This window comes from Eumetopias jubatus, unplaced genomic scaffold (assembly GCF_037043125.1).
Source record: "Eumetopias jubatus isolate StellerSeaLion01/CBP00866 unplaced genomic scaffold, mEumJub1_p1.0 scaffold_7, whole genome shotgun sequence".
NCBI lineage: Eukaryota > Metazoa > Chordata > Mammalia > Carnivora > Otariidae > Eumetopias > Eumetopias jubatus.
Genome location: NW_028274813.1, coordinates 2,915,055 through 2,940,507, shown reverse-complemented (window position 1 = coordinate 2,940,507; position 25,453 = coordinate 2,915,055). Strand labels below are relative to the sequence as shown.

The 25,453-nt window shown below is 46.8% G+C and overlaps 1 protein-coding gene across 10 annotated transcripts in view; it reads left to right on the top strand.

The window, feature by feature from the left end:
• The window catches only part of TRAF3 (TNF receptor associated factor 3), a 111,469-nt gene that overhangs the window by 69,196 nt on the left and 16,820 nt on the right, over window positions 1-25,453 (top strand). For 8 of the 10 annotated variants that reach the window (XM_088024437.1, XM_028099910.2, XM_088024434.1 and 5 more), the window contains 6 exons: window positions 9,072-9,333; window positions 11,383-11,434; window positions 14,259-14,363; window positions 15,203-15,370; window positions 21,445-21,525; window positions 24,455-24,529. In XM_088024437.1, coding sequence (XP_087880563.1) covers window positions 9,089-9,333; window positions 11,383-11,434; window positions 14,259-14,363; window positions 15,203-15,370; window positions 21,445-21,525; window positions 24,455-24,529 — 726 coding nt within the window. In that variant the 5' untranslated portion in view covers window positions 9,072-9,088. The remainder of the gene's footprint in view (window positions 1-9,071; window positions 9,334-11,382; window positions 11,435-14,258; window positions 14,364-15,202; window positions 15,371-21,444; window positions 21,526-24,454; window positions 24,530-25,453) is intronic. The other 2 variants (XM_088024439.1, XM_088024438.1) reach the window with 1 other exon arrangement.

Below are 25,453 nucleotides of genomic sequence, written 5' to 3'. Positions count from 1 at the left end.
ACACAAGCAGGGGGAGTGGGAGAGGGGGAAGCAGGCTTCCCGCCGAGCAGGGAGCCCGACGTGGGCCTCGATCCCAGGACCCTGGGATCATGACCTGAACTGAAGGCAGACGCTCAACGACTGAGCCACCCAGGTGCCCAGCTGTTACTCTTACTAAGGAAATCCTTGTACGTGTGGAATAACTTCTCTCTCGCTGCTTTCAGAATTTTTTCTTTGTTTTTCCCCAGTTTGATTATAATGTATATTACTGTGGATTTCTTTGAGTTTAGCCTATATGGTGTTGAGCTTCCTGGATGTGCAGATTAATATTTTTCATCAACTATGGGAAGTATTTGTCCACTATTTCTTCAGATATTCTTTCCAACCCTTTCTCTCCCTCCCATCCTTTCTGGAACTCCCCTAATATCTATGTTGGTGTGATGATGATGCCCCACAGGTCTTTGAGGCTCTGTTCATTTTTCTTTGTTGTATTTTCCCTTCTGTAACTTACACTGGATAAACTCAGTTGACCCATCTTTAGGTTCTCCAGTTCTTCCTTCTGCCTGCTAAGTTCTGCGGTTTAGCCCCTATTATGAGTATTTCATTTCAGTTATTGTGCTTTCCAACTCCAGAGTTTCTATTTTCTGCCCTTAAAAAATTTCTTTGATACTCTGTTTTTGTGAGCCTTTGTTCTGATGGTTCCTTTTAGTCTTTGGACATGGCTTCCTTTATCTTTTTGAGTACATGTAAAATAGCTGATTTAAAGTGTTTATAAGTCCAGTGTCTGGGTTTCCTCCTGGACAGTTTCTGTTTTTTGCTTTTTCCCCTGTGTATGGGCCATACTTCCATGTTTCTTTGCATGCTTTGTAATTTTTTTTTAAATTGGACATTTTTAATATTATAATGTGGCAAATCTGGAAATGAGATTCTCCCTTCTCCCCAGGATTTGTTGTTATAATTGTTGTTTGTGTAATGAATTCTTGAGCTAAGTTTGTAAAGTTTATATTCTTTATCATGTGGTCACTGAAGTCCCTGTTCGATTAGCGTAGTAGTAAGCTAGTGATTGGACACAGATTTCCTTAAGTGCCTATAACCAAAATGATCTCCCAGTCTTCAGATGGAGTCTTTATGAGTGTTGGAGTATGCTTTCAACACTCAGCTGGGCAGTCAGCAACTCTTACTTACCATTCACTTTCTCTGTGCAGAACCTGAAGGTCAGCCAGAGGCTTAAGGTCTTCTCAGGTCTTTCCTGAGCATGCACACAGCCCTGGGCATTTGTGTGGCCTTCTAGATTCCCAGAAACACATTGGAGCTTGTCAGAGCCCTTTTCCCCCAGCTTTTCTTCTCAACATTTTGGTTAATCTATTATTTCCCTCAGTTGTTACTGATTGCTCCAGGCAATGGTGACTAATAAATTTGCCCCTAAATGTTTTCAGTAACCACCCCCCTACCACCATCACCAGTAGCCACCTCAGCATTGGGAGAATTCTGAGTCTATTAAGGTAAAGCTAAATGCTTTGAGTTGGTCAAAACAAACCACCGAAAGTCTTTGCAAATGAGGTCTGTTCTTCTCCACTACCCCTCCACCTCCTGCCAAATACCTGTCCCAGGATCACAGACTGTTATCCTCCAGGCCACTATCCTGGCACATGGGTTCAGGATTGGGTAAAATGCCACTGAGCTCACTGTTCTTAACACAATTCAGTTGGTTTCTCATGATTAAGTGTGCCTCTGATTGCTACAAGCTTTTAGTTAGTTTCCAAGGTCCCAAAGAAGTTGTGTCTGATGGATTTTGCCAGGATTTTTTTCCTGCTTTTATTGAAGGGTAGACTTTTGGAGTTTCTTACTCAGCCATTTTCACTGATAACCACTCATTAGTCTGTTTTTAACATTGTGACTAACTTTGAGTTTGCCTAATTTAAGTAACCACACCTGATTTCAGAAAAGATTTAAGATGGCTTAGGGAGGTGAACAAGATAAAAGATAAATTATTTTTCATATTTGTTTTGTGCCTGTTGGTTAGAGGGCATGTGCCCTCCCATGTTGCTACTGAAAACTTGGTCCTGCAGATGGAAGTTTTGCTTCCTTTGGTGACCTTGAGGTTTCTGTCCTCCCTCTTACATAGATAGATTGAAGGGAACCTGAAGCAGATTCACCTCTGTGGCTTCTCCATCTGCATGACTTTGTAGATGGTCTCAAGGTGATCACCACATTACTGTCCAACTTTAGGAAAGCTCATGATTATCAGCCTCTGAGTTGATTATGAAAAATTTGCCTCCGGTGGTGGTGGGGGGGTTTTCCAAATCCAAACTTCCTTTTCCTTGGGACAGAATAGGTGGGTATTTGTCTTATTTTAAGACTTAAAGACATCATTCCTATTATCCTAGTTGTTTTAGGAAGTGATTAGATGATTCTCGCACTTTAAATCAGAACTGACTTTTCATAGTGACAGTTGACGGCTGGTAGAACCTGGGATGATCAGTAAACCTGAGAGTATTCATCTGTCCACCTGTCCTGGCACCTGCTGAGGTGTCTAGCTCCTGCTTTCCCTGGGCCAGCTAAGGCCCACATCTGCCACCTCACTGATGCAGAAGGTCATGGGCCTACCCCCGGGGCCTGGTCAGGGTTCATGTCATTTCTGACTTGAACAGCTCTTGTGTAGGAAGAATGTCTTCCTTGAGCAGTGTGAGTCTATTTGACATAGTGGCTTATTTGCTAGTTTTATTTGAACATAATATTCTTCTTTTGAAAACGATTTTGTAATAGAGTTGGAGCTGCTTTCTATTTTAGTTTCATATTTGCTTGTTGTTCCTTTTTCATCAGCACCACCTGTAAGATAATCTGAATATTTTTAAAAGGCCAAGATCTGGATAAACTTGACTACATTAAAATTAAGAACTTCTCTTCATTAAAAGACATAAATAAAGTTAAAGCCATCTACAAACTGGGGGAAGACGTATTACAGGTGTGGGTTTAACAGTCAGAATATGTAGGTCACCCCCACAAATCAGTATTGTAAAAGATACTAGCCCAATTAAAACATGGCAGAGAGACACAGTCGTGCATTTCATGGAAGGAAAAGCATAAGTGGCCCATGAGCCCATGAATGTATGAAAAGATGCTAAACCTTTTTAATCATCAGAGTAAGAAAACAGAAACCATTGTACTTGCTAGGTTGGCAGAACCTAAGATGTCTGATTCCCAGTGTTGGTGAGGATGTGGATTAAGAGAAACATTTATGCTGCTTTGCTTTGGAGAGCAGTTTGGTCCTAGCTTGTAAATTGGCTGTGCATACAACCTGCAGATCAGCAGTTCCTCTGGACTCTAGATGCAAAGTCCCTGGCAGGGATTGGCAGACTTTTTCTGTAAAAGGCAAGATGGTAAATATTCTAGGCTTTGTGGACCACATACAGTCTTGTCATATAGTTGCCATTGTTTCATTTGTTTGTTCAACCCTTTAAAAATCTAAAATGCGTTCTTGGCTCAAGGAAATAGGCAATTGGTAACCATAACCTAACAAAAATCGGCTACTGGCTAGATTTGACCCACAGACTTCAGTTTGCTAAACCCTGACCCCCTGATCTAGAGTACAGACCCTAGAGAAATTTACATAAGGGCCCCAGAACAGATGTGCCGGAATGTTCAGAGCACACTTTTCATAATAGCAAGGACTGGCCGCTGTGATCAGAAAATGGCTAGGTCACTTGTGGAATATTACACAGCAGTGAGAATGCATGAAGTAGAACTACTGCACACAGCAAACACGGGTGAAAACTTTTAATGCTGATGGCAGAGGGCTACATATGGTGTGACAGCATTCTATGAAATTAATGTTCAGTATACATCTGTTGCCCTCTTTTGGTTATGTGTATTCCTGGATATTTTATTCTTTTTGATGCTATTACAAATGGAGTGTTTTCTTAATTTCATTTCTGGATCGCTCATTGCTAGTGTATAGAAATACAATTGATTTTTATAGATCGATCTCTTATTCTGCAACTTTGTTTAATAAGTTTATTAGTTCAACTCGTTTTTAGTTGATTCCTTTGTGAGTTGTATATGCAGGATGATGTCATCTGAAAACAGAAATAGTTTTACTTCTTCCTTTCCAATCTGGATGCCTTTTATTTTTTTCTTGTCCTATGACCGAGAAGGGGCTTTTAAAACAAGGCTTGGGGCTAAGTAAGATGAGGAAGCAGTCCAATCCTTGTCAGACCTCCTGACCGCTGTTGGAGGGAGGACGTGTCTTCTCTGTATGCAATGCTGCAGAGTCTGCAGATGGACTCAACATAAAATATTACAGTGACGCCTGATAGTGCTAGGACAGTTAGGGGTAGTGTCTGCTTTTCGGGTGAAGAGAAGCGAGGCCCTGAGGATCAGTGCTGTGCCCAAGGATCCACCTCAGGGAAGGACACTGGGGCAGCCTCATCACCCAGGCCACTAAGTGCCAGCTGTCCTGCCTGGCTGGTTCCTCCCCCCGGGACCCCTAACACCAGGTTCCCCTCCACGACCGCCTGACAGTGCTGTGTCTGCTGCTACTCCCTGTCCTCCTTTGTTGGAATTGAAATGATACCACCAGTCCAGCTCACAAAGCCTCGATCTCCCCAAAACCCATGTGATATCTTTCTCTCTGGAAGATCTGCAGCCCTTTATAACTCCCATTCTTACACCCGCTGCTTGTTGATCCTGGAGTGCTCACCTCTTCTCCTCATGACTCCGTCAAAGCTCTCTAAGGATGGGGGCAGTCTCCTCCATCCCTGTGTCCCTGATATGTGAGGTCCAGAGCTGTGTATGTTGTAGGTGCCCAGTTGTATTTGTTGAAATAAAATGTGGTTGGTTTGGCAAACCTTTGCAGAGTCACTCTCGTGGAGAAAGGTGTTCCTGCCCATGTAGAAGGGTGGTGGGCATGCTCCCCACCCCGGCATTCCCAGGCTGAGGGCCATGATGCTTGCACAACGGTGTAGCCAGCAACACTCTTCAGGAAACGCCGTTGGGGCCGAAATAAAGTGGGAAGTGCAGTGAGATGGGGTGTTGTCCTCTGAAATAATATTTGTTTAATAGTTTAGTAAATATTGGAGGAAATATGTAATTTACAACCTTTTAGAAGTGTTTGGCAGTGATTACAGTACTGTAAAATGCACATCACCTTTGACCCAGCAGTTCTGTTGCTGTATGGTTGCCTAAATGTGCGAAGATAGATGTTCAGGAATGTTCACTGCAGGTGTTCATAACAGCAAAACATCGGGGCACCTGGGTGGCTCAGTCAGTTGAGTGTCATGATTTTAGTGTTGTGAGATGGAGCCCTACGTCAGGCTCCAGTGGGGAGTCTGCTTGGGATTCTCCCTCTCCCTCTGCCCCTCTCCCTCCCCGGCCCCCCATTCGTGCTTGCGTGCTCTCATGCACTCTCTCTCTCTAAAAAAAAATAAAATCTTTTTTAAAAAATATAGCAAAACTTCAGAACCAGCCTAAGTCTCTTGGAACTGGTTATATAAATTATGGTAAACCATCCAGTAGAGTGCTATATGCAGCCCTTCAAAATAATAAAGTAGATCTGCATATGCTGATACGGAAAATGGCTAGAATACAGCGTTGGTTTAAAAGGAAGCTGTTGATTAATTTGCATGTGCGACACAGGGGAGAAAGAAGACCCGTTTTCTTTACATGCATTTGCCATTTCTGGATGTCTCTGTGCTCTCACAGAACGCCAGAAGAGAGCATCTGCCTCTGGGTATCTGCAGTCGGGGGATCTGGTCCTTATTCTTTGCACTTTACACCCCCATATTTTAGTTGTTTGTTGTCTTCTCTGAGGGCACGTACTATTGTAAATGAAAGTCTTTCCGTGCTCCCCCATATGTCCGTCACTGACCACAGCATTGGGCAGATACGGATTTAGTGTTAGAGTCTTATACTTTAGAGTATATGCCACTAAATGTCACAAATTAACCAAACCCAAATGGAGCCATTTTGAACAGTTATTTTGTAGTATTTTTTGGTTTAGATTTTAAATTGAAATATAATTCTCGTACTATAAAATTCACCGCTTTAAAATGTCTGGTTCAGCAGGGGGTTGTAGTGTATTCACAGAGCTATGCACCCATCCCCATTATCCAGTCCCCGAACACCTCCATCACCTCAGCAGGAAACCCCGCACGCATTAGTACACATGCTCCCCATCCCCCAGCCCTGGCAACCATGAATCTGCTTTCTGTCTCTATAGATCTGCCTGTTCTGGACATTTCATGTTTAGACCATTTTCTTATGCTTCTTTTTCCTCCCTTGTGGACTTAAGGTAGAGGAGGTCTGGTGTTTCTCTGGTTCCTGCAGTCCAAGCACTGTAGGGCATCTTTCCCTCCTTCCCCAAAGGCTCATTCTCCAGCCTGCAGCCTAGATCGGGAATGGGCCATGCGTGGGATGAAATGCAGGGATGCTGGGTAGGATTGGCAGAGGCCCCCAGTGGCCCATTGCAGAGATGCCCACGTTGGCACCCTGCATTACAGATAAGTCCTGACAGACCTGCTGGCCGTGGGCTGTCCTCTGCCCTTTAGGACAGGGCTGCTGTGATGTTTTCTTTGATGTGCCTGGGATACATTTTGCATCTGTTCACTTATCTTAAGTAATGTACAAAAACAGAAGATCCCAAACTGTATTCTTTACTTGTTTATACAGAGTATGACATGTTATAGGTAAATGAACATTTATTATTTATCATTAGTTTGATCCAAAGCTAATTGTCTCTCAGGTTTGAAATAGGAATTACCTTTAAAGAATCAAATATTTCTCTTTTTCTGAAGATTTTATTTATTTGAGAGAGGGAGCATGAACAGTGGGGAGGGGCAGAGGCAGAAGCAGACTCCCCACTGAGTGGGGAGCCCCACATGGGGTTCAATCCTGGGACTCCAGGATCATGACCTGAGCTGAAGGCAGACCCTTAACTGACCAAGCCACCCAGGCGCCCCGAGAATCAAGTATTTCTCCTTAAAAACTGTTTATTGAATACATAGCTTTCTACATACCATTGGCTAAGATACTAAACCAAAGTCATAAGTAGCTTATAATCTAAGAAGGAGTTTTCAAGGCTGGAAACTCCAAGATCAAATCTAAAAGCTGAAGAGTTTTCTTTTCCTGCAAGAGTCGGTTGTCATAGAAACACAGCTTGGTACTAGTGGCACAGACCTCACCTTTCCCTCTGTTAGCTCAGCAACTGCGTACTGGGTACCTTCTGCCCATCAGGCACTATTCTAGGTGCCTGGGGTTTGTGAACAAAACTCGTGTCTCCAGGGAGCTTATATTCTGCCTGAGAAGAGAGACAATTCACAAGAAGCATGCAGAGTTAGAGGGTGGGAAGTGCCATGGAAAAAGCACAGCAGGGCAAAGGGAGTCAGGTGAGTGGGGTTGGCCCGGGTGAGCCTCCTTGAGAAGGTGGGGAGGTACATTCTCGGGGGTGGGGGATCCCAGAGCATCTGCAGAAGCAAGGGCCTGACATGGAGAGTGGGAGAGGGTCACACATTGCCAGAGTTGACGTGGCTACTTGGCAGCAGCTCGGCTCCTGGTCACCCGTTTTCTCTGACAGGCAAAGTAAGCACCAGGCACCTTCCCGCTTAGCATTAATGAACAGGATTCTGGTCAACAAATTGGTGAGCAAAGGGCTGCTGGCCTTTTGAGGTCATTTTGAAAGCTTTTTTTGTTTTCATAAATGGATTTCAAAGGAGGCTCCCACTCTTTGCCACAGTGATGTCCTATTTTATTAAAACCAGCCTGAGTGTGGCTAGAACACCAGTTCATTTATTTTTCAGATGTTAGGCTGCTGGCGTTTTGTACAGCCCTAGTCATGAAACGTTCATTCTTTCAGCCTCATAAAGAGGCAGAACAAGGCAGTGCGAGGAATAAGGCTCTAGAGAGTCGGCTCTGCACCCAGCAGGCCGTGGCCTGGGGTGAGGGTCTGCCTCCCATTCCAGCAAACGTGCCAGGCCCCCACACCAGCTCCGGGCAGCCTTGCACTGATGAGAGAAGGGAGGGGGATGAGGCACAGATGCCCGCGGCCTTGTGAGTAGAAGGAATTTGGCCCTTATTTTTGTAATTAGCAGAAATAGTTGGATTGAGCAAGAACACAGTGTAGTTTTGAGAGACCTGGTGAGCTTTGCAAGAAATTCCTCTGCAGGTTCACCAGATGTGCTGCCATGCACTTCAGCTGGAGGCCTGCACAGGCTGAGATCTCTGTGGCTTGTGTCTAGGAGCTGCTCATTTTGCCTGTTGATGGGAACTTGCAGGTGGGAACCAGGCATCTGTGCACTTGTCACCATGTGAGGTAGGACAGCCTGCCCATATGGACAGGAGACCCGTTCAGTCATTCAGTTGTGGTGTGCCCTCCGCCGGCTCCATCCCCGGCGCGAGAGTGCCTGTAGCTCCGCAGTGGGTGCACCCTGAGGCTCTGTGGTGCACGGCATGGGGTCGTGGTGAGGCGAGGTGGGGCCAGGCCGGCCGCCTGGGCAGAAAGCGGGTGACAGTCACAGCGTGCCCAGACTGGAGCCTTGTGGGCACACTCGTGGGGTCTATGTGGGGGCAAAAGTCTCCTGAGGAGTCTGCAGACACCATCCAACAGTGCCTGCTGTGGTTGGAGTGAATGACGCTGTTCTGGGCATAGGCTCCACAGCGATGGCATCACCGTGTGGTAGGCCACCCCTGAGGCACGTCACGGCACTGCCATCGGCAGTGAGGAGAACCAAGAAATAAAACTGGCTGAGAACGACTGTTGCTTTGGCCAAAATTTCAAAATGATGCATAGAATTTTTAAGTTACCGTCAAGTATTAACCTGTATTTCAAAAAACCTTAATGACACAACCAGTACCTTTTAGAGGTTTTTTGCACAATAATGTTAACAGTCATGTTTGGCTAACGTCGAAAGGAAAGATGCACATTTGCTCCTGTCTTGTTCCCATCACGCATTAAAGTCAGGAGGGTTCTTGAGTGTTACTTAAACTGAAAAAACCCCACAGCTCTCAGGTACTGTTCCGTCCCCAAACCTGTGCTTCTTCTCCTTGCACAGGAGGGCGTGAGAGCATTTTACTCATTACTGATACTTTCTCCCCCGCAGATTTTCTCTTTCCTAAAATGGAGCCAAGTAAAAAGATGGACTCCCCCGGCACCCTGCAGACTAACCCACCGCTAAAGCTGCACCCGGACCGCGGCGCTGGGACGTCCGTCTTCGTCCCTGAACAAGGAGGCTACCGGGAAAGGTTTGTGAAAACCGTGGAGGACAAGTACAGGTGCGAGGAGTGCCGCCTGGTGCTGTGTAACCCGAAGCAGACGGAGTGCGGGCACCGGTTCTGCGACACCTGCATGGCTGCCTTGCTGAGGTAGGCCCCGCAGCCCGGCGCTTCCCCGGTCTCTCTCCCGCCCGCGCCATCACTTCTCCAGACAGTACGTTCGGAAGGGTAAAAGCTCTGAAGAAACTCAAGGTTCTCAGAGCCTCGCCTGTGAATCATTTAGGGAAACTCAGTAGAACCTCATGCCTGAATTTCCCAGGGCATCCGTGACTCGCAGCCTGGACTGCCCAGCCCCATCCCACAGATTTCTGTCTCCTCCCCACCAAGCACCTCCCGAAAGTCCCTCCTGCACCTGCCACTTCCCAATGGTGCTCGCCACTCTGGCCCTGGGCCCCGGTGTCCCCTGTCCGTGTTGCTCCAGAGGCTTCTGGTTCATTGGAGAGACATGCCCATTAGCAAGTGACAAAGGAGCCCTGAAAGTGCAGGTGCTCCTGGGGGGCAGAGGCTGAGGAGGACAGGGCCAGCAGGGAGGACTGAGTATGTCCCAGCCTGGGTAGGAATCTAGTGTTTTTGTGCTTGCCCAGCAGTCAGCAAAGCATGCACCAAGCCTTTGGAAGCCCTTGTCAGCTAAGTATCGCTGCCAGTTTAGAATCACAGAGGGAGTCCGGGAGGCAGGCTGGAGTTTGACAGCACAAACAACAGTGTCCAAGAGAGCATCTTGGTTCATCCCCCAGGTATTTTCTGGGCATGGTGCTGGGCACTGGGGGTTACTGCAGGATGCTCCCAGACTTGCTCCCCAAGGTCAGGGCACAGGGGCCTGGGAAGGCCGCCCACTTCTCCTGATTCACCGCTGAGGGCACGGCCCTTAATAACCACACTGCAGACAGCCTTCCTCCTTGTCATCCTCCCCCTGGGTACTTCTGGCTGTGGTCTTACCCACTTATCCCAAACAGTGAGCTCAGCTTCCCCTGCTTTGTGGCTAAAATGACTCTTGAGTCAAGCTTAGTGATAGCAGAGCAGACTCAGAGCACCTGGTTTTTCTTACCATGCAAACCCGGACAGAGCGCTGGGCCAGGGTAGGGCTGCTGGCTGTGGGGCTGGGGGTGCGGGGTGGGCCCTAGAGCTAGGGATCCAGAGGGCTGTTCCTCTTCTGGTTTCGCTCCTTTTTCTGCCCCTGGCTCTCCTCTTCCATGTTTTTGCAGGTGTCAGGGGATCCCACTCAGATGCTACTCAGCCCTAGGGTCTAAGGATGTAAAAAGATTCATATGATTAAAGCAGTTTAGCACAGGCTTCATATTAGTATAGTTTAAATGAAAGCTTTTATTTAAAAACACATTAATTTTGTCTCCCATCAACCCCCAGTTCTCCTGCCCAGCTTCCCAGGCTTTTGGAGCCTCCCCACTGTGCCCAGGGCTCTGGCGTACACATGTCCAACCCTGCATCCTCCTTCCCGAAGCCTCCGCTGACGCTCCCTGTCCTGGACTCCGGGAGCCCTTGGCTGTCTAGGGCAGGGGCCATGGAAGTAGAGAGGGCTCAAACTTCGTTTTGTTTTTAATCTCTAGGAGATGGTTTCCAGGCACAAGATGTGGGGTTAGAATCAAGTCCAAAAAAGGGCAGCTTGAGAGCAGGGGCTCTTGTCCTGCGTTTGGGGACAAGAATGAATAGTGGACGAGTGGTTTCCTTAGACAAGGTCAGTGTTAAATTCTCCTGTTAACTGTGGAATTGCACTGGCTTTTCAGTATATTGTGAAGGAAAATAGCTTATGGAGTAAGTACTGACTGTTTTTATAAAGCAAGACCATTTGTAGGCCCTCCTAATAAGCTATGGACGCTCACACCACAGAGCTTTTCCACCGAGAGCTAGTTTTGGTTTCTGAAATAAAATTTCACTTTTAATTGAAAGGGGCTTTCCAAGTGGGACTGATCTAAGCTGTGCTGCTTAAAAACTTCCTTATGAAAAATTACCATTAAAAAATTGAGCCCTTTGCTCCTGTGGCTTCCTATGTGAACCCGGTTCGCTGTGGCATCCTGGGGCTCTGGTTGCAGCCATGAGCTTCGCACAGTGGGTTGACCATACTGGTTCAAGTGAGACTAGGACTTCCACTCCATCTAATGTCTTCATGGTGTGTTTTCCCCTCAGCTCCTCAAGCCCAAAATGTACTGCGTGTCAAGAAGGCATCATTAAAGATAAGGTATTCTTGGGATTTTAATAAACAACCTTGTCAAAGGCTTTGGCCATACTTGGCCCATGGTTTGCACCCGGTGCTCTGGGCATGCTTGGATTGCGTGTTGGGGCTTGACTGTGGGTGCTGCAGTGTCGAGGCAGGACAGCTGCCCAGCTAGGTGACCTTGGCCAGGTACTTCACCCACCTGTGTCCTTGCCTGTGCCGGTAGTGGCACCACCTCCGGAGACCCCGGAAGGCGCGTGGGGGTGAAGTGTGGAGACGCAAGCCGTCCTCTCAGGCCTTTCCACCAGACAGCTGGGACTCTGCTGGTCTCAGGAGTTCAGCAGGATTTGCTCTCTGCCTGCCCCTGTGCACCACCTCCCAGTCACTAGACGGATGTGGGATTTCCACCCTCCCCCTGCCTCGTGATTATGTGTGCCAGTGAAAGCTCTCTGTCAGTGCAGACTCTCAGAGGGCCTCTGGGGGGCCGCCCACCAGCTTCCCTCCTGGGGCTCTGATCCCCCCCCACCGCCCGGGGTGCCTCTGGTCATCTATGCATTGCCAAAGCCCGCTAGGCATGCTTTTAGTTTGAAATGACTCATTCTTAAAGTACTTAAAATACCAATAAAAAATGTGTGGTACCAATATTTTGATTGATGAACCTAACAATTTTTTAAATGTAGGTCATTAAATTATACGATAAAATTCCTGCTCTGGGGTTTTGTGTCCAGAGCACTTTGCAGATTAGGTCTGTGGTCAGGGCCGCCCAGGTGAGTACGAGGATTTGAGAATCCAGGCAGTAGGGGCTCCTCTGCAGCCAGAACAAGGGCGCCTGGTGTAACTCCTCTGGGCAGCTTAGAGACGGAACTGGCACCATGACCACATCCCTTGTCTTCCTCAGCGTTTACCTGCTGCTGCAGGCTGCACTGCATCGAAGGGAAGGGGTTGTTTCTAGGAAAACAAGTCACCCAACTACCCCTTATCTTAGCATGGCCACTAGCATGGCCACTAGCTTGTTAACGTGTGTCCGACCCATGTGATCGAGGTAGAGGTTCAAACACCGGACCTTGTCTGTCTCATTGTTCAGAATTATTATCCCTATTTTTCAATGGCATTAGTAACTGAAGAAGAATTACTAGTTTTGTTGGAGCATCATGAATGACACTGACAAACGCCTTGGATCCTCCTCATGGGAAAATGGGGCTTGGAGACTGAGATCTGCCCTCTGCAGGTCACTGTGGGGCCTCAGGCTCCTCCTCTATACAATGGGAAAGTTGCAGTAAATCATCTCGGCTCTCAAATGCTGTACTTTCACTATTTTGACATTGCCAATCTTTGTTTTGTATCCGTAAAGTTAAACTCAAATGACTTTAAGAAACTTAATGCCACAAAAAGGAAGCTTATTTCCTACCTGCTAAAAATACCTGTTTGGTGACTTTAGTGTGTTTTTAAAAAGGTCATGTTTATGAAGGATTAGATTTGACTCCAAATTATTTTTAACTCTTAACAGCTGTTGATTCTATTTCTTTGCCTGTGGAGTTGAGAAAGGCATATTAAGGTCCTGTTTTTTTCACTCTTACAGAGTGTTAACATATAGGAGTTTCTTAGAAACGCCTGAAGATGAAGACAGTCTAGACTCTTGCTAGAAGGAATGAACCTGCTTGTTTTCTAAGGGAAAAATACAATTAAAGAAAGAAGTGTTTTCATTTTCAAAGGGAAACATTTTTTTTTTAATTTTTAAAAAATTTTTTTGAAAAAGATTTTATTTGTTTATTTGACAGAGAGAGACACAGCGAGAGAGGGAACACAAGCAGGGGGAGTGGGAGAGGGAGAAGCAGGCCTCCCGCTGAGCAGGGAGCCCCATGCGGGGCTCGATCCCAGGACCCTGGGATCATGACCTGAGCCACAGGCAGACACTTAACGGACTGAGCCATCCAGGTGCCCCCCAAACGGAAAGATTTTCATTATTGGATTAACTTCAGTCATTGCAAGATTTATTAAAAAGAGGGTTTTTTTGGGGGGGTTCCTGGGTGGCTCAGTTGTTAGCGTGTGCCTTCAGCTCAGGTCATGATCCTAAGGTCCTGGGATTGAGCCCTACATTGGGCTCCCTGCTCGGTGCGAAGCCTGCTTCTCCCTCTCCCACTCCCCCTGCTTGTGTTCCCTCTCTCGCTGTGTCTCTCTCTGTCAAATGAATAAATAAAAATAAAATCTTTAAAAAAAAAAAAAGAGGGTTTTGTTTTTTTTTTTGGTAGCAGGCTAATACTGCCTCCTTTTTGGTGAAAAATGAGGTATGAGGGACCAAACCTTAGAAGAAAGAACTAAAATGTTTTACAAACCATCTGCAAGATATGATCTTTTACAGTAGTCTTGCTGTTTCTTTAGCAAGCGACCTAAAGAGGCATTGAATGATAGGGGGTTCTGCCCTTGTCCCTTGGTAGGAGTGTTCCACCCATGGACACCCCCACAGAGCTGGCTCCTGGAAGGCTCCAGAGTCCAAATATGAACCTGGCCCTGGTGCATCCACACCTTGAGATTATGTCAGAGTTACTCTATTCAGAGTATTTGCATGCTCCAAAGTGATCTTTAATTATTTGGTATAACTTGTTTTCATTTGGCTTATCTAATAAAAGACGGTAGTTAAGATTGTATTATTTAAATTGTGACTCTTAGTGGGGACATCTCCTTCATTCTATTCTAGAAATTAGAAATTAAGTTGGTCCTTAATGCTTTCTGAGGTCCACTTAAGAGACGCTCTTGTGACTTTTTTAAAGTGGTTTTGCCTTCTCTGAAGTAGCAGCATGTGGAGATTAAGAAATATTAATCCTCTGAAATAACTATCTTCCCATTTCAGGTGTTTAAGGATAATTGCTGCAAGAGAGAGATCCTCGCTCTTCAGATCTACTGCAGGAATGAAGGTGGAGGCTGCACAGAGCAGTTGGCACTGGGACACCTGTTGGTAAGCCCTAGGAGTCCGTGCTCCATGCTCACATTAAGAAATAGAACATCTTGGGGCCCTGGGGGGCTCAGTTGCTTTAGCATCTTGGTTTCGGCTCAGGTCATGGTCTCAGGGTGGTGAGATGGAAACCGCCCCCCCCCCTTGTTGGCTCCGTGCTCAGCAGGGAGTTTGCTTGAGATTCTCTTTCTCCCTCTCCCTCTGCCCCTCCCCCAACTCGCACACACTTGCTCGCGCTCTGTCAAATAAATCTTTAAAAAGAAAGAAAGAAAGAAAGAAATATAACTCCCTGATCAGTATGATGTGGTACCCTAAGACCATGGTTACGTTGATTTTCAAAACACAACCAAACATAATAGCAGTCCAAGCCACTGAGGTACAAAATGTTATTTTTATGACATCATTGGCAGAATTGCCAACTGGTTTTTAAACACCCCCACCCTATTTAGAATGGAAAGAAATCTGAACTGGTTTTTAATTTTGGAAGGCTTGTTAAAACCTTCTCTCTCTTTTTTTTTTGACCATGAAATTCCACATAACTTTTTTTTTTATTAGCATCTTATTTTATCCTGGAAAGATACTCGAACTGGAATAAAACAAAGTCCTTAGCAGTTAACCATTCATTTACCCAGGAAGAAGAGTTGGCTTACGCCTTCAAAAGCAGTATAGTTCGGGTAATCACTAAATAGAATACAAAATTCATTGTTTCTCGATACATTTGTCACTCTTCTCTGTGAAAAACGGGGCTGGCAGCAGGCAGAAACATTTCTGGAGGCTTAGAATCCAGTATTTCAGGTTGAATTTCTTTGCCAATTAAGAACCTTGAAGTGTTTGTTTTATAGGTGCATTTAAAGAACGATTGCCAGTTTGAAGAGCTTTTGTGCGTCCGTGCTGACTGCAAAGAAAAAGTGTTGCGAAGAGACCTGCGTGACCATGTGGAAAAGGCCTGCAAGTACCGGGAGGCCACGTGCAGCCACTGCAAAAGTCAGGTCCCGATGATCACGCTGCAGGTGCGCTGCCTCCACCCCCCAACCTACCTGCAGCTCCGTCCAAATGTAATTTGTCACAGATTTAAAGCACTGTTCTAACAGGAATAAAGAAAAAAGAGAGGAGGAAATGGCAGTTTTCATCTGGCTTTAATTCAGAGTTAAGCTTTATTTGTTTTGCCCATTTTGATTTGTATAATTAACATTTTCCCATTGCCTTGATTGACTTTCATTTGGGATGCCAAAAAAAAAAAAAAATGAGGACTAATTATCAAAAAAAGGTAGAATTTTTCTCTTGTCCCAGGGAATGTCCTCAAAATCTTATTGGATTGCTTCATCTTTTAAGCAGCTCTGGGACATAATCATCACTTCAACAGAGTAATGCATCATGCAGCATCGAAGTGCAGCTGTCTGTCTTGGGAGAGAGATGAGAATTTCACATTTTTCACACCTTGATTATTTTGGCACAGTTCTGTATTGTGCATGTGTTAGAAATCAGATCCCTTATCTGTAAATTAGAGAGAAATGTTGGGAGTGGAGGACAGACTTTAAAAACAATCAGTAGTAGGGGCGCCTGGGCGGCTCAGTCGTTAAGCGTCTGCCTTCGGCTCAGGTCATGATCCCGGGGTCCTGGGATCGAGCCCCGCATCGGGCTCCCTGCTCCGCAGGAAGCCTGCTTCTCCCTCCCTCACTCCCCCTGCTTGTGTTTCCTCTCTCGCTGTGTCTCTCTCTACCAAATAAATAAAATCTCTAAAAAAAAAAAAAAAAAAAAGCAAAAACAAAACAGTCAGTGGTACAGTAGCCCTCTAATATTTGTCCATTTCTTGCACAAATACTCACTGAGTACCTACTCTGTGCTGGGCATTGTGCTGGGAGCTGGGGGTTCAGTGGTGACACTCACCTTCTAGTGGGAAGAGGTAATTAATAGCCAAACATAATGTGTGGTAGTGATTTGTACTATGAAGAAAAATGCAGTAGCATCATGGGCAAAGGGGTGATCAGGGCTGGCCTCTCCAAGGCAGTCAGGCAGGCAGTGTGGGGAGAGTGCCCCGAGCAGAGGCAGCAGCAAGGGGTGCACAGGCTCTGAGATGGAACTGACTTGGCAGGTGGATTTCAGGAGCTGTGAGAGGCCAGCGTGGCTCCCATGCCTGGTGCAGAGGCGATGGGTAGCAGGGGAGAGGGAGGGGGCAGGCAGGCACTGGGCAGCCTTGAGCAAGGGGGTGACGTCGGAGTTCCCCATCAGGTGCAGCACTCTGGCAGGTGTGACGAGTAGACGTAGGGTAAGAGGAAAACGTGGAGGCGAGGCAGTGTTGGTCTGTGCAGGAGGGAGGAGGGAGGTCCACTGGGGTACATTGGGAAGGTAGAGGCAATGGTTTTGGTTCATGGCTTGAATATGGAGCATGTGTTAAGGATGATGTCTGTAACTAGAGCATCTGGATGAACCCGAGTGTTCTGTTGAGGTGGGGCTCGGTGGAGCATAGGCTGGAGGGGAGAATAGGGCAGTGGTCTGGGCTACTGGTACATCTTAATTAGGTGGTCCCTGGAGGCTTGGGGACAGAGGCCTGGGGCTCATGAATGCTTACAAACTGCTAAGAGGGGAGGTCAACTAGCAAAGGAATGGCCAGTATGGAAAGGTCAGCAGAGTGGTGCCCCGGAGGCAGAGAGAGCTGGGGGGGTGGGCAGGAGGGGCAGACATTGCTGAGAAGCTGGGAGCTGCTGGGGATGACCTCTGGACTCGGCAGGACCGTGACTGATGGGACCAAGATGGGAGAGGACCAGAGTTTTGCAGCCAGGTTGTGGGGGCCCAGGTGGTTCCTGGTGGATATTCTAGAGCATTTATTGACCAAAATTTAGGGAAGTTTTTGTTTTTCTGTATGAAATGAAATGAAATGTACTCTACTTCATAATCTACATGTTTACCTTCCTTTGTACAACTTTCCTCTGCCTGTGATTTTCTTCTCTTGTGAAGTCTTTTTCCTGTATGATTTCTGTAGACATTTCCAGTTATTAAGGGCCTTTAAGAACTGTAGAAAATAGGAATAGTGTTTGGCCTAATTGAATCGTTCCTTCAGTAACTCAGTTCAGACGAATGAGACCTATACTTAGCAGTATTGCAGCCCTTACAGTGTTGGTGTGTTGCTATCAAAGTTATACTTTGCTTCTTGCAAAAACCAGTTATCTTTACTTGCAGAATAGAATCCAGGAATTAACTTTATTCGAGAAAGAATTGTACAGTGTGTCAGCTAGACACTATATAAGTAACTGACTCTGAACTCCGACTAGGCTGAAAAGAGACTGGTTTTAAAGTAACAAGGTAAGGGCTCACCTGCCCCAGGTCACCGTGGCGACCCCCTCCCGGACCGCAGCAGGGCAGCTACACGCTGGGAGGGCTCTTGTCGTGTCGGGCCTGGGCTGGGGCTCCGGGTCTCCTCCTGTCAGCTAGGAGCGCGCTTAGTCTCATCCTGTCCTGCTGTGGGCTTATTTTTAGAAAGAGCAGGCATCTCAGAGTCACTTCTCCAGCCCAGGTCACCCTGACATCCCCATATTTCCTGTGTTTTATGAAGGGCATCAAGTACACCGGGTGTTGATGAGATCCTGATTGAGAAAGCATCGAGGCCCTGGCCCGTCGCAGCTCGTATGAAAGTTCCTTTCCTATGTTTAAACCATGCTATTGACGTTACATTGCTGTTTTCAAGTTTTTTCTTAATCTGTAGATCAGCATAATTTAAAGTGCTAGGAGAGAATCCCGTTTGTCACATCCAGTCTAGAAACTGTCAGATGTGATCTCTAAACAGTTCTGTTAACTTGTGCAAAGTCAGAATTCTAGAGATCTCCTTTTCTGGAAAAATGTGTATTTTTTAATGGGAATATATCGTATAGGTGCAGCCACCGTGGAAGGCAGTTGGGCGATGTTTTATTAGGTTGAACCTTCCTGTACTTGGCTAATTAGCAGTCCCTCTCCTAGCTGTGTGAGAGAAACTGTCACACATACACACCAGGAGACAGGGCCCAGCATAACCGAGCTGCTCTCTCTCGCTGTGTCTCTCTCTACCAAATAAATAAATAAAATCTCTAAAAAAAAAAAAAAAAAAGCAAAAACAAAACAGTCAGTGGTACAGTAGCCCTCTAAGAGGGTTTTGTCTGGGAACAACCCCACACGTCCATCAGCTGGGGCGGGGACATGTCAGTTGTGGTGGACCCAGCAGACTGCATGTGACGGACGTGGCAGGAAAATTTTAGGACTGAGGACCCCCAGCTACACACGACGCGAGCGTTAGCCTGAGAAACACGATACTCAGCCGGGTCTCAGAAGACTCTTAGGGTAGAGTTCCATTTTAATAAAATTCAAAAGCAATCAAAACAGTATTTTGTCTGGCCCACATTTATGTGTAATGTAACTTTTTTAAGCAAAGGAAGTAGAAACACAAAATTCTGATTTTCGGGTTAGGGGTTCCTCCCTGGGGGAAGGTGGAGGACACACAGTAAATGGGAAGCCCTCAGTTATGTTCTTGTCCTTGGTGGGTGCCCACCATATGGTTATATCTATTCTGTGCCTATCAGAGTTACATTTAATTTGGTAGACAGGACTAACTTATTAGTATGGAGAGAATTCTTACGTATCAATAGGTTATCCGTTTAAGTGGGCCTGTTGTTTTCCTGGGGCTGCTCTAACAAAGTACCATAAAGCTGGTGGCTTAGAACAACAGAAGTACGGTCTCTCACAGTTCTGGAGTCGAGAAATCCAAACCCAAGGTCTTGCCAGCGCTTCCTCTGAGGGCTCCAGGAAAGACCCCTTCCCTGCCCCTTCCAGCTCCTAGAGGCTGTGGTCCTTGGCATTCCTTGGCTGGCGGCTCTCTGCCTCCCTGCTCAGACACCTTCTTCTGGGGCATGTCCTCTCCTCTCATAAGGGCACCCATGGTTGGATCCAGGGCCCACCCTAATCCTAATCCACCAGGGCCTCATCTTCACTGATTACATCTGCAAAGATCTGATTTCCAAATAAGGTCATATTCTAAGGTTCTAGAGAGACATGAATTTTGGGTGTCACTATTCAGCCCACTACTGTGGGCAAAAGCTGTGAAAAGGCAAGTCACAGGAACTATAAATGATTAATAAATATCAAAATATACCTTCCCACACATTATTAAATAATTGCAAATCACACTGCCTTTTCCACCTGTCACGTCAGAGATTGAAAAGTCTGATGGAATTGACAAGGGTATAAGCCTGTGTTCCTGTGATGATGGGAGTGTGTTTGTGTAGGGTTATTGGAGAGCAGTTTGACAATATCTATCAAAATCCATTTAAAATACCTGTACCCTTTGATACCCAACAAAGCCTACTTCTAGAAATTCATTTTCTGGTATGTTTGCACAGATCTGCAGAGACAGGCGTTGGAGGATACTGATGGGTCTGGCCCCAGCCTCTGTCACACCATCTCCTGCCCCACCCTCCTAGAACACTGCCCCCACCCACTGCCAGTCCTCCTCAGAGCTCCCTTCCCAGAGCCCCTGCCCCGTGTTTCCTCCTGGTCTCTGCTTGCCTCAGAGGTGCTTACCTGTGTGCGCGCTGTCTTCATCGGGCCAGCCGCAGCACCCGGTACACACCGGACCTGGGGAACGGAGGTGCAGGGAGGAGGCCTGGCATCCGTGGAACGTTCACCATGTTACCTCTCCAGGCCCATGACTGATCAGGTCCTCACAGCCCGTCTATGAGGGAAGCACAGATACTCCTCCCACTTCTAGATGAGGCAGGGAGGTGGAGCCATTTGTCCGGGGTTTTCCACTGAAAGACAAAGCCTTGACTTGGCACCTGGGAACTCTCAGGGATCCGAGCACAGCCAGGCAGAGTAGAAAGCCAGCCCCACCGCCCCATGTGGTGCCTCTTGTGGGAGGCCAGCTGGTCAGGCTCAGTCCAGTCAGGTGCTTTCTATTGAGCTCTGAGCAGTCCTGGACTTGCCCTCTGGGGCCTCTGCGGGCCTCTGAGGCCCGAGCCCAGGAGCAGAGCCATCTCTGCACTACTAGACCATACCCCAGCGCGCTCATAGAGACACCGGACTTGAAAGCACGCTGAAGAGAGTGCGGTGCCTGGCGCCTCACTTGGGCCCCCGTTGCCCTTGGTCCGCACTGTGCCTGCCTAGTTGGACTGAGGCTCTCGGCTATGCCTCCCACTCTCCCCCACCCCCATCGTTCAGCATCCCAGCATAACTGTGGAGGCCCTAATCTGAAAAACCAGATGAGAATCAGAAGTATCGAGGGTAACGAGGAAAACAGCAAGATTCCTTCCTGCTTGGTGCTGCGGCCTCCAGGGGCCTGTCCCGCAGGTTGTGTTGTGTGGCCTGCAGTTACAGCTCTCGTTCTGCCTACGTTAGTCTCTCTCGAGTGGCCCTTTGTCATGTGTCTGGCGGTGCTCTCCAGGCCTCTTGGGTTTGATGTCCTGGTGGGCAGCTCTTGCCGTAACTTTGCTACTGAACGGATGCCCAGCAGGTGCCTGTGGCATGGGTTGAATAGTTGTCATCCAGCCTCTGCAGAGTTGAAATTCATACCATCCAAGGAAGGGCTAAATCAAAATTTGTCCATATTTTCCATGCGTTATAGATAATCTAGTAAAATTCCAGGGAAGTAATTTAAATACCCAGCGGCTCATGCTGTTTGCAAGTGTCGGAGAAGCATCATTTACAGACCCCAACCTGAGAGGCCAAAAGAAAACCACCCTTCTCTCCAGCAAACAAAGTCTGGCCCCTGGGCTGCAGTGGGAGTGGCCGCAAGGGCCAAGTCTGCCTGTGCCCACCCGCACAAACGGGTGCTGTCTGGTAGAGGCTGCTGTGGGGGCACCATCTCCAGGCTCCCCCCACACTGCTGTGCTCCCACAGATGGCCTCACCTGTCAGATTTGGGTAGATCTCCTGAAACACCTTACCTTTTTTGGCTCTCAAGCTGAGCATGAGGACTCCTCCAAATGTGTCAGAACTCAAGAAAACTGGGCCAGTGAGCAGAGTGTCCTTTGGGTCTTCATGGTGACAGTGGAGATACCGATGGGGTCTGAAGGGAGGCGGGTTGTATGTCTCAAAGTTGATGATGCTTTCTCTTTTTCCTCCAGAAACACGAAGACACTGAGTGTCCCTGTGTGGTGGTGTCTTGCCCCCATAAGTGCAGTGTCCAGACCCTTCTGAGGAGTGAGGTAAGGGGCATGGCCAGGCCTGTTGAGCTGGTGACATCTTCGAGACCAGCATGCCAGAGACTCCGTCCTTCCCCAGTAGCTGAAGTTGGAGGTTTCGTAGATCACGATAGTGATGCGTACAGTAGAAAGGCAACAGAGAACCTCATGCCATTTTGGGGCATCAGAAATTTCAGAAGCAAGCAAATAAACGCTACAGAGTGGTTAAATTCAGAGCAAAATATTGTTAGGAACTGAGAAAACGGAATTCCTTTACAAAAGGGCAAGCAAAAGTAATAACTTTTTAGGTTCTAAAAAACTATTTTTAAATCTGTAAAATAGGAGTTACTGTAAGATTATCTCAAAATAAATGACTTTACAGACACTCCAGACCCGTTTGGCCACACATGCTGGGCAGGGTTGGTGCTGTGGAGCAGGTGGGCCCGTAGGTGGTTCCCACATTTCAGGGGCCAGTGAGAAGGGCCTTGTGTAGCCTCCCCCAGAGGTCATGTGTCTCACACTGCCCTTGGGCATACTTTTTTTTAAGGCAGGTAGATTTTACATTAACTTAATTTGATCAGGACGTATCCAGTTGGAAAAATTCCAAGGATTCTTAAATGTTTTGGCATCTGGTCCTGATCTGGAGCCCCTTTGGTTGCTGTTTTGGGAGCATCTGGGGCTCCTGTGCCCCCTGGTCCCCTGGCAGGTCCCTCGGGCCCGGGTGCTCTGATCTGAGGAGGCTGCTCACCTCAGCCTTTTTCAACAGCCTGGAATTTTACCACTGGATATTGAGGAGCTGTGAGGGTCAGTGTCTTCTCACATCCCCTCTGAGCAAGAGGACCTATGTGGGCCTGGAGCCAGGAGCACGGGGTACAGAGAGGACCCCCCAGAACCACTCTCACCCAGAGTGTGTCCTCCCAGGAAGGTGACTCTGCTAGGCCAGGGCAGGGTCTTGCCGGGTGGCCATGGTCCCTAGGCCTGGAATGTGCCGCTGGGAGTGGCAGGGAGATGCATATAGATTTCCACTACTAGGAAGTCCCTCTGCTAACGCGAATGGATGAAGTGTCTGCAGTGTTGAAGTGATTACCAGGGTTTTATACGCTTTCCAGAATTTTCACTCAGGGCTACCTGAATTAGGGACAGATGCTAACTCCATTTGCCTCCAAGTTATTTTTCTTTTAAAAATCTTTAAACCTGCATTTATCTTGGGTTTCTGGTGAACAATGCTATTGGTCTATAAATTATTCTTGCCTCTATTCCAAAGCTCCTGTGAGAAATGATGATAAAGGCTCTGAGAGAAATGATAATGAGCCAGTTTAAGAGAAAGTGTGGGGCGCCTGGGTGGCTCAGTCGTTAAGCGTCTGCCTTCGGCTCAGGTCACGATCCCAGGGTCCTGGGATCGAGTCCCACATCAGGCTCCCTGCTCAGCGGGAAGCCTGCTTCTCCCTCTCCCACTCCCCCTGCTTGTGTTCTTGCTCTCGCTGTCTCTCTCTGTCAAATAAATAAATAAAATCTTAAAAAAAAAAAGTGTGACCCTGAATTTATAGTGCCCCACTGAAAATGATACCAGACCCCTGTGCCCCTGACTTTAATACCAGAAGCGTTGGCTGGATAGGTTCACGATTATAGCGCTGGCACTGAAAGAGTAGATCTTAAAACTTTGAAGCTGATGTTACTACACACAGTCTCATGCTTCGTCTCTCTGTCAGTCACCTGTGATCTACCTTTTGGGCGCTTTCCTCCAGGTGCAGGCCAGAGCTTCCTGGCTGGGTTCAGAGGAACATCAAGTGTGCTAAGCTGCTAGATCTGTGACCACCGTGACTCTGCCCCGGCTCAGAGACCTTCCGCAGAGATTGGCCCATAGGCTCCCCATGACCTTGGCCCTTCTCTGCAGCTTTTGCCACAGACCCACACTCCTCCCTGTCCTAAATACTGACCTAAAGGAGAAGGACTCAAGGACTCTTTGTCCTGGTGACAGAGGACGGGCCCAGGAGCCTCTGGAAGCCTGTGTGCACACAGAAAAACCCAGGGCCAGCTCTGCAGTGCGCTCAGACACCCCCTTTCCTAATTCAGGGTCTAATTGTTCTCTATAGAGAAGATCTATCCCCAGAGTTTCCTGATGAGAATTTCTTCAATAAAAGAAGAAGCTGTCCTTAAACTGTATTAGCCTAATGAATAGCACTGTGTCTTTAAAATGTAGACATTTCAATTCCCTTTTCTCTTGAGGGGGCATCATAAGTGGTTTTTATTTGATGATTTGCCAACATTTGAGCTGAACAAAGGGGTTTTTCCTTGTATGAAGAGTTATCCTCTCCCAACCTCCTTTAATTTTCTTTTACCAATTAGAGGTGACAATATTAAGATTCATGTTGTTAGAATGACCTTAGCGATCTGTGAGAAGTTACATGAATTTATGGGCACTCAGAGGGGGGAAAAAAGTCTTTTCAGAAGAAGGAAAAACTCATCTCATTATCTTGAGTACTGAGAGTAATGGTACATCGTGTAAGCTTGCTTCAAAAATATATTTATTTTTGTGTACTGTATATTAGGTGTGTGACCCAGTTACATCCTGAATGCTTTCTCTTTTTTGTGTTTCATGCAATTTTTGTTTATAGTCTTTAAATGTTCATTTCAGTTTACGTTTTTTTCCTTTTTTAAATTCTGGCACTGCAGATGGCATGTTACATTTTGAACAATTTGTTCTAAAGAAACTGCAGGTTTAAGAAATGTTACAGTAACCGTATTTCTGTATATTGGCGTATATATGTGTATACACGTGACAGTAGTGTATATTTACTGCATCTAAGTCTAGGAAGCAGATGGTATGTACACACCTGTAGCTGATAAGCCCCCTTCGTGACAATACAAACCAGATGCTCTCTGTGCCCTTAATATGTTTGAACATTTTCATGCAGACGCTTGTGCCACAACTCACGTCTCTTTCCCGTTGCAGTTGAGTGCACACTTGTCAGAGTGTGTCAATGCCCCCAGCACCTGTAGTTTTAAGCGCTATGGCTGCGTTTTTCAGGTCAGTATCCAACATTTGTCCTTCCCAGTCACTGACATTCTGCCATGAGAGAAAGTTACTATCTTAACCTCTTAACATGCAGGTTCTGGACTTGTAGTCTTTGTCTTGGAACCGAGTCACCATGCTGTATGGGTGGTGAAAGCCCCGTGCAGCCGACGTGGGTGCTTGCTCTCCATGCCTGTGGTGTTGTGAGACTTCAGGGGGACACCTGTGCTGAGAAGGAAGTCAGGATGTTAGCAGAACAACTCCGTCTTAGGACGTGGGACAAAGAGGACTGACGGTCGGGGGGTTTCCAGAGGTTGTGGGACTTGAGCCGCTACTTGACTATGAGTGGATCTCAAACCAGACACGTTGGGGCGGTGTGCGCATCAGTACACAGCCAGGAGGAAACGCATCTCCTAGGATCTGTGCCACCCTCCCAGAACAGCCGTGTGGAGAGGGCTCCTCCACCGCCACACTCGTGCTGCGAGAATCCCGTTTCTGGGGGTCTTTGGTTTTTTAACACGTCTGAGATTGCTAGTGAATTTGAACTGAGTTTCATTGAAACGTATATCTCAATCTTAAAACTAATCAGAGCGCAGTATATATTACAACTAAAGTATTTTATATTTAATTTTGTGTATTATCAATATATTATTATGAAATCAGTACAGAGATACTGGCATCTCAGTATTTTCTTAGAAAGTAAAGAACCCCAAGAGTAAGAATGACTGCAGCCCTCCCTTTGTCTCCGTCTCTTAACGAGATGGAGCGCTCGCCACTGTTATGTCGTATGTAGTACCATTCATTCTGTGTATGTATATATATATATATATATATGTTTATATATAGCAATACTTATATCAACATATATATATGAATATTCTATGTACAGAGTATATGTTTTGGAGATCATTAAAATGCTTTCTGTGGCTTCTTAATTTT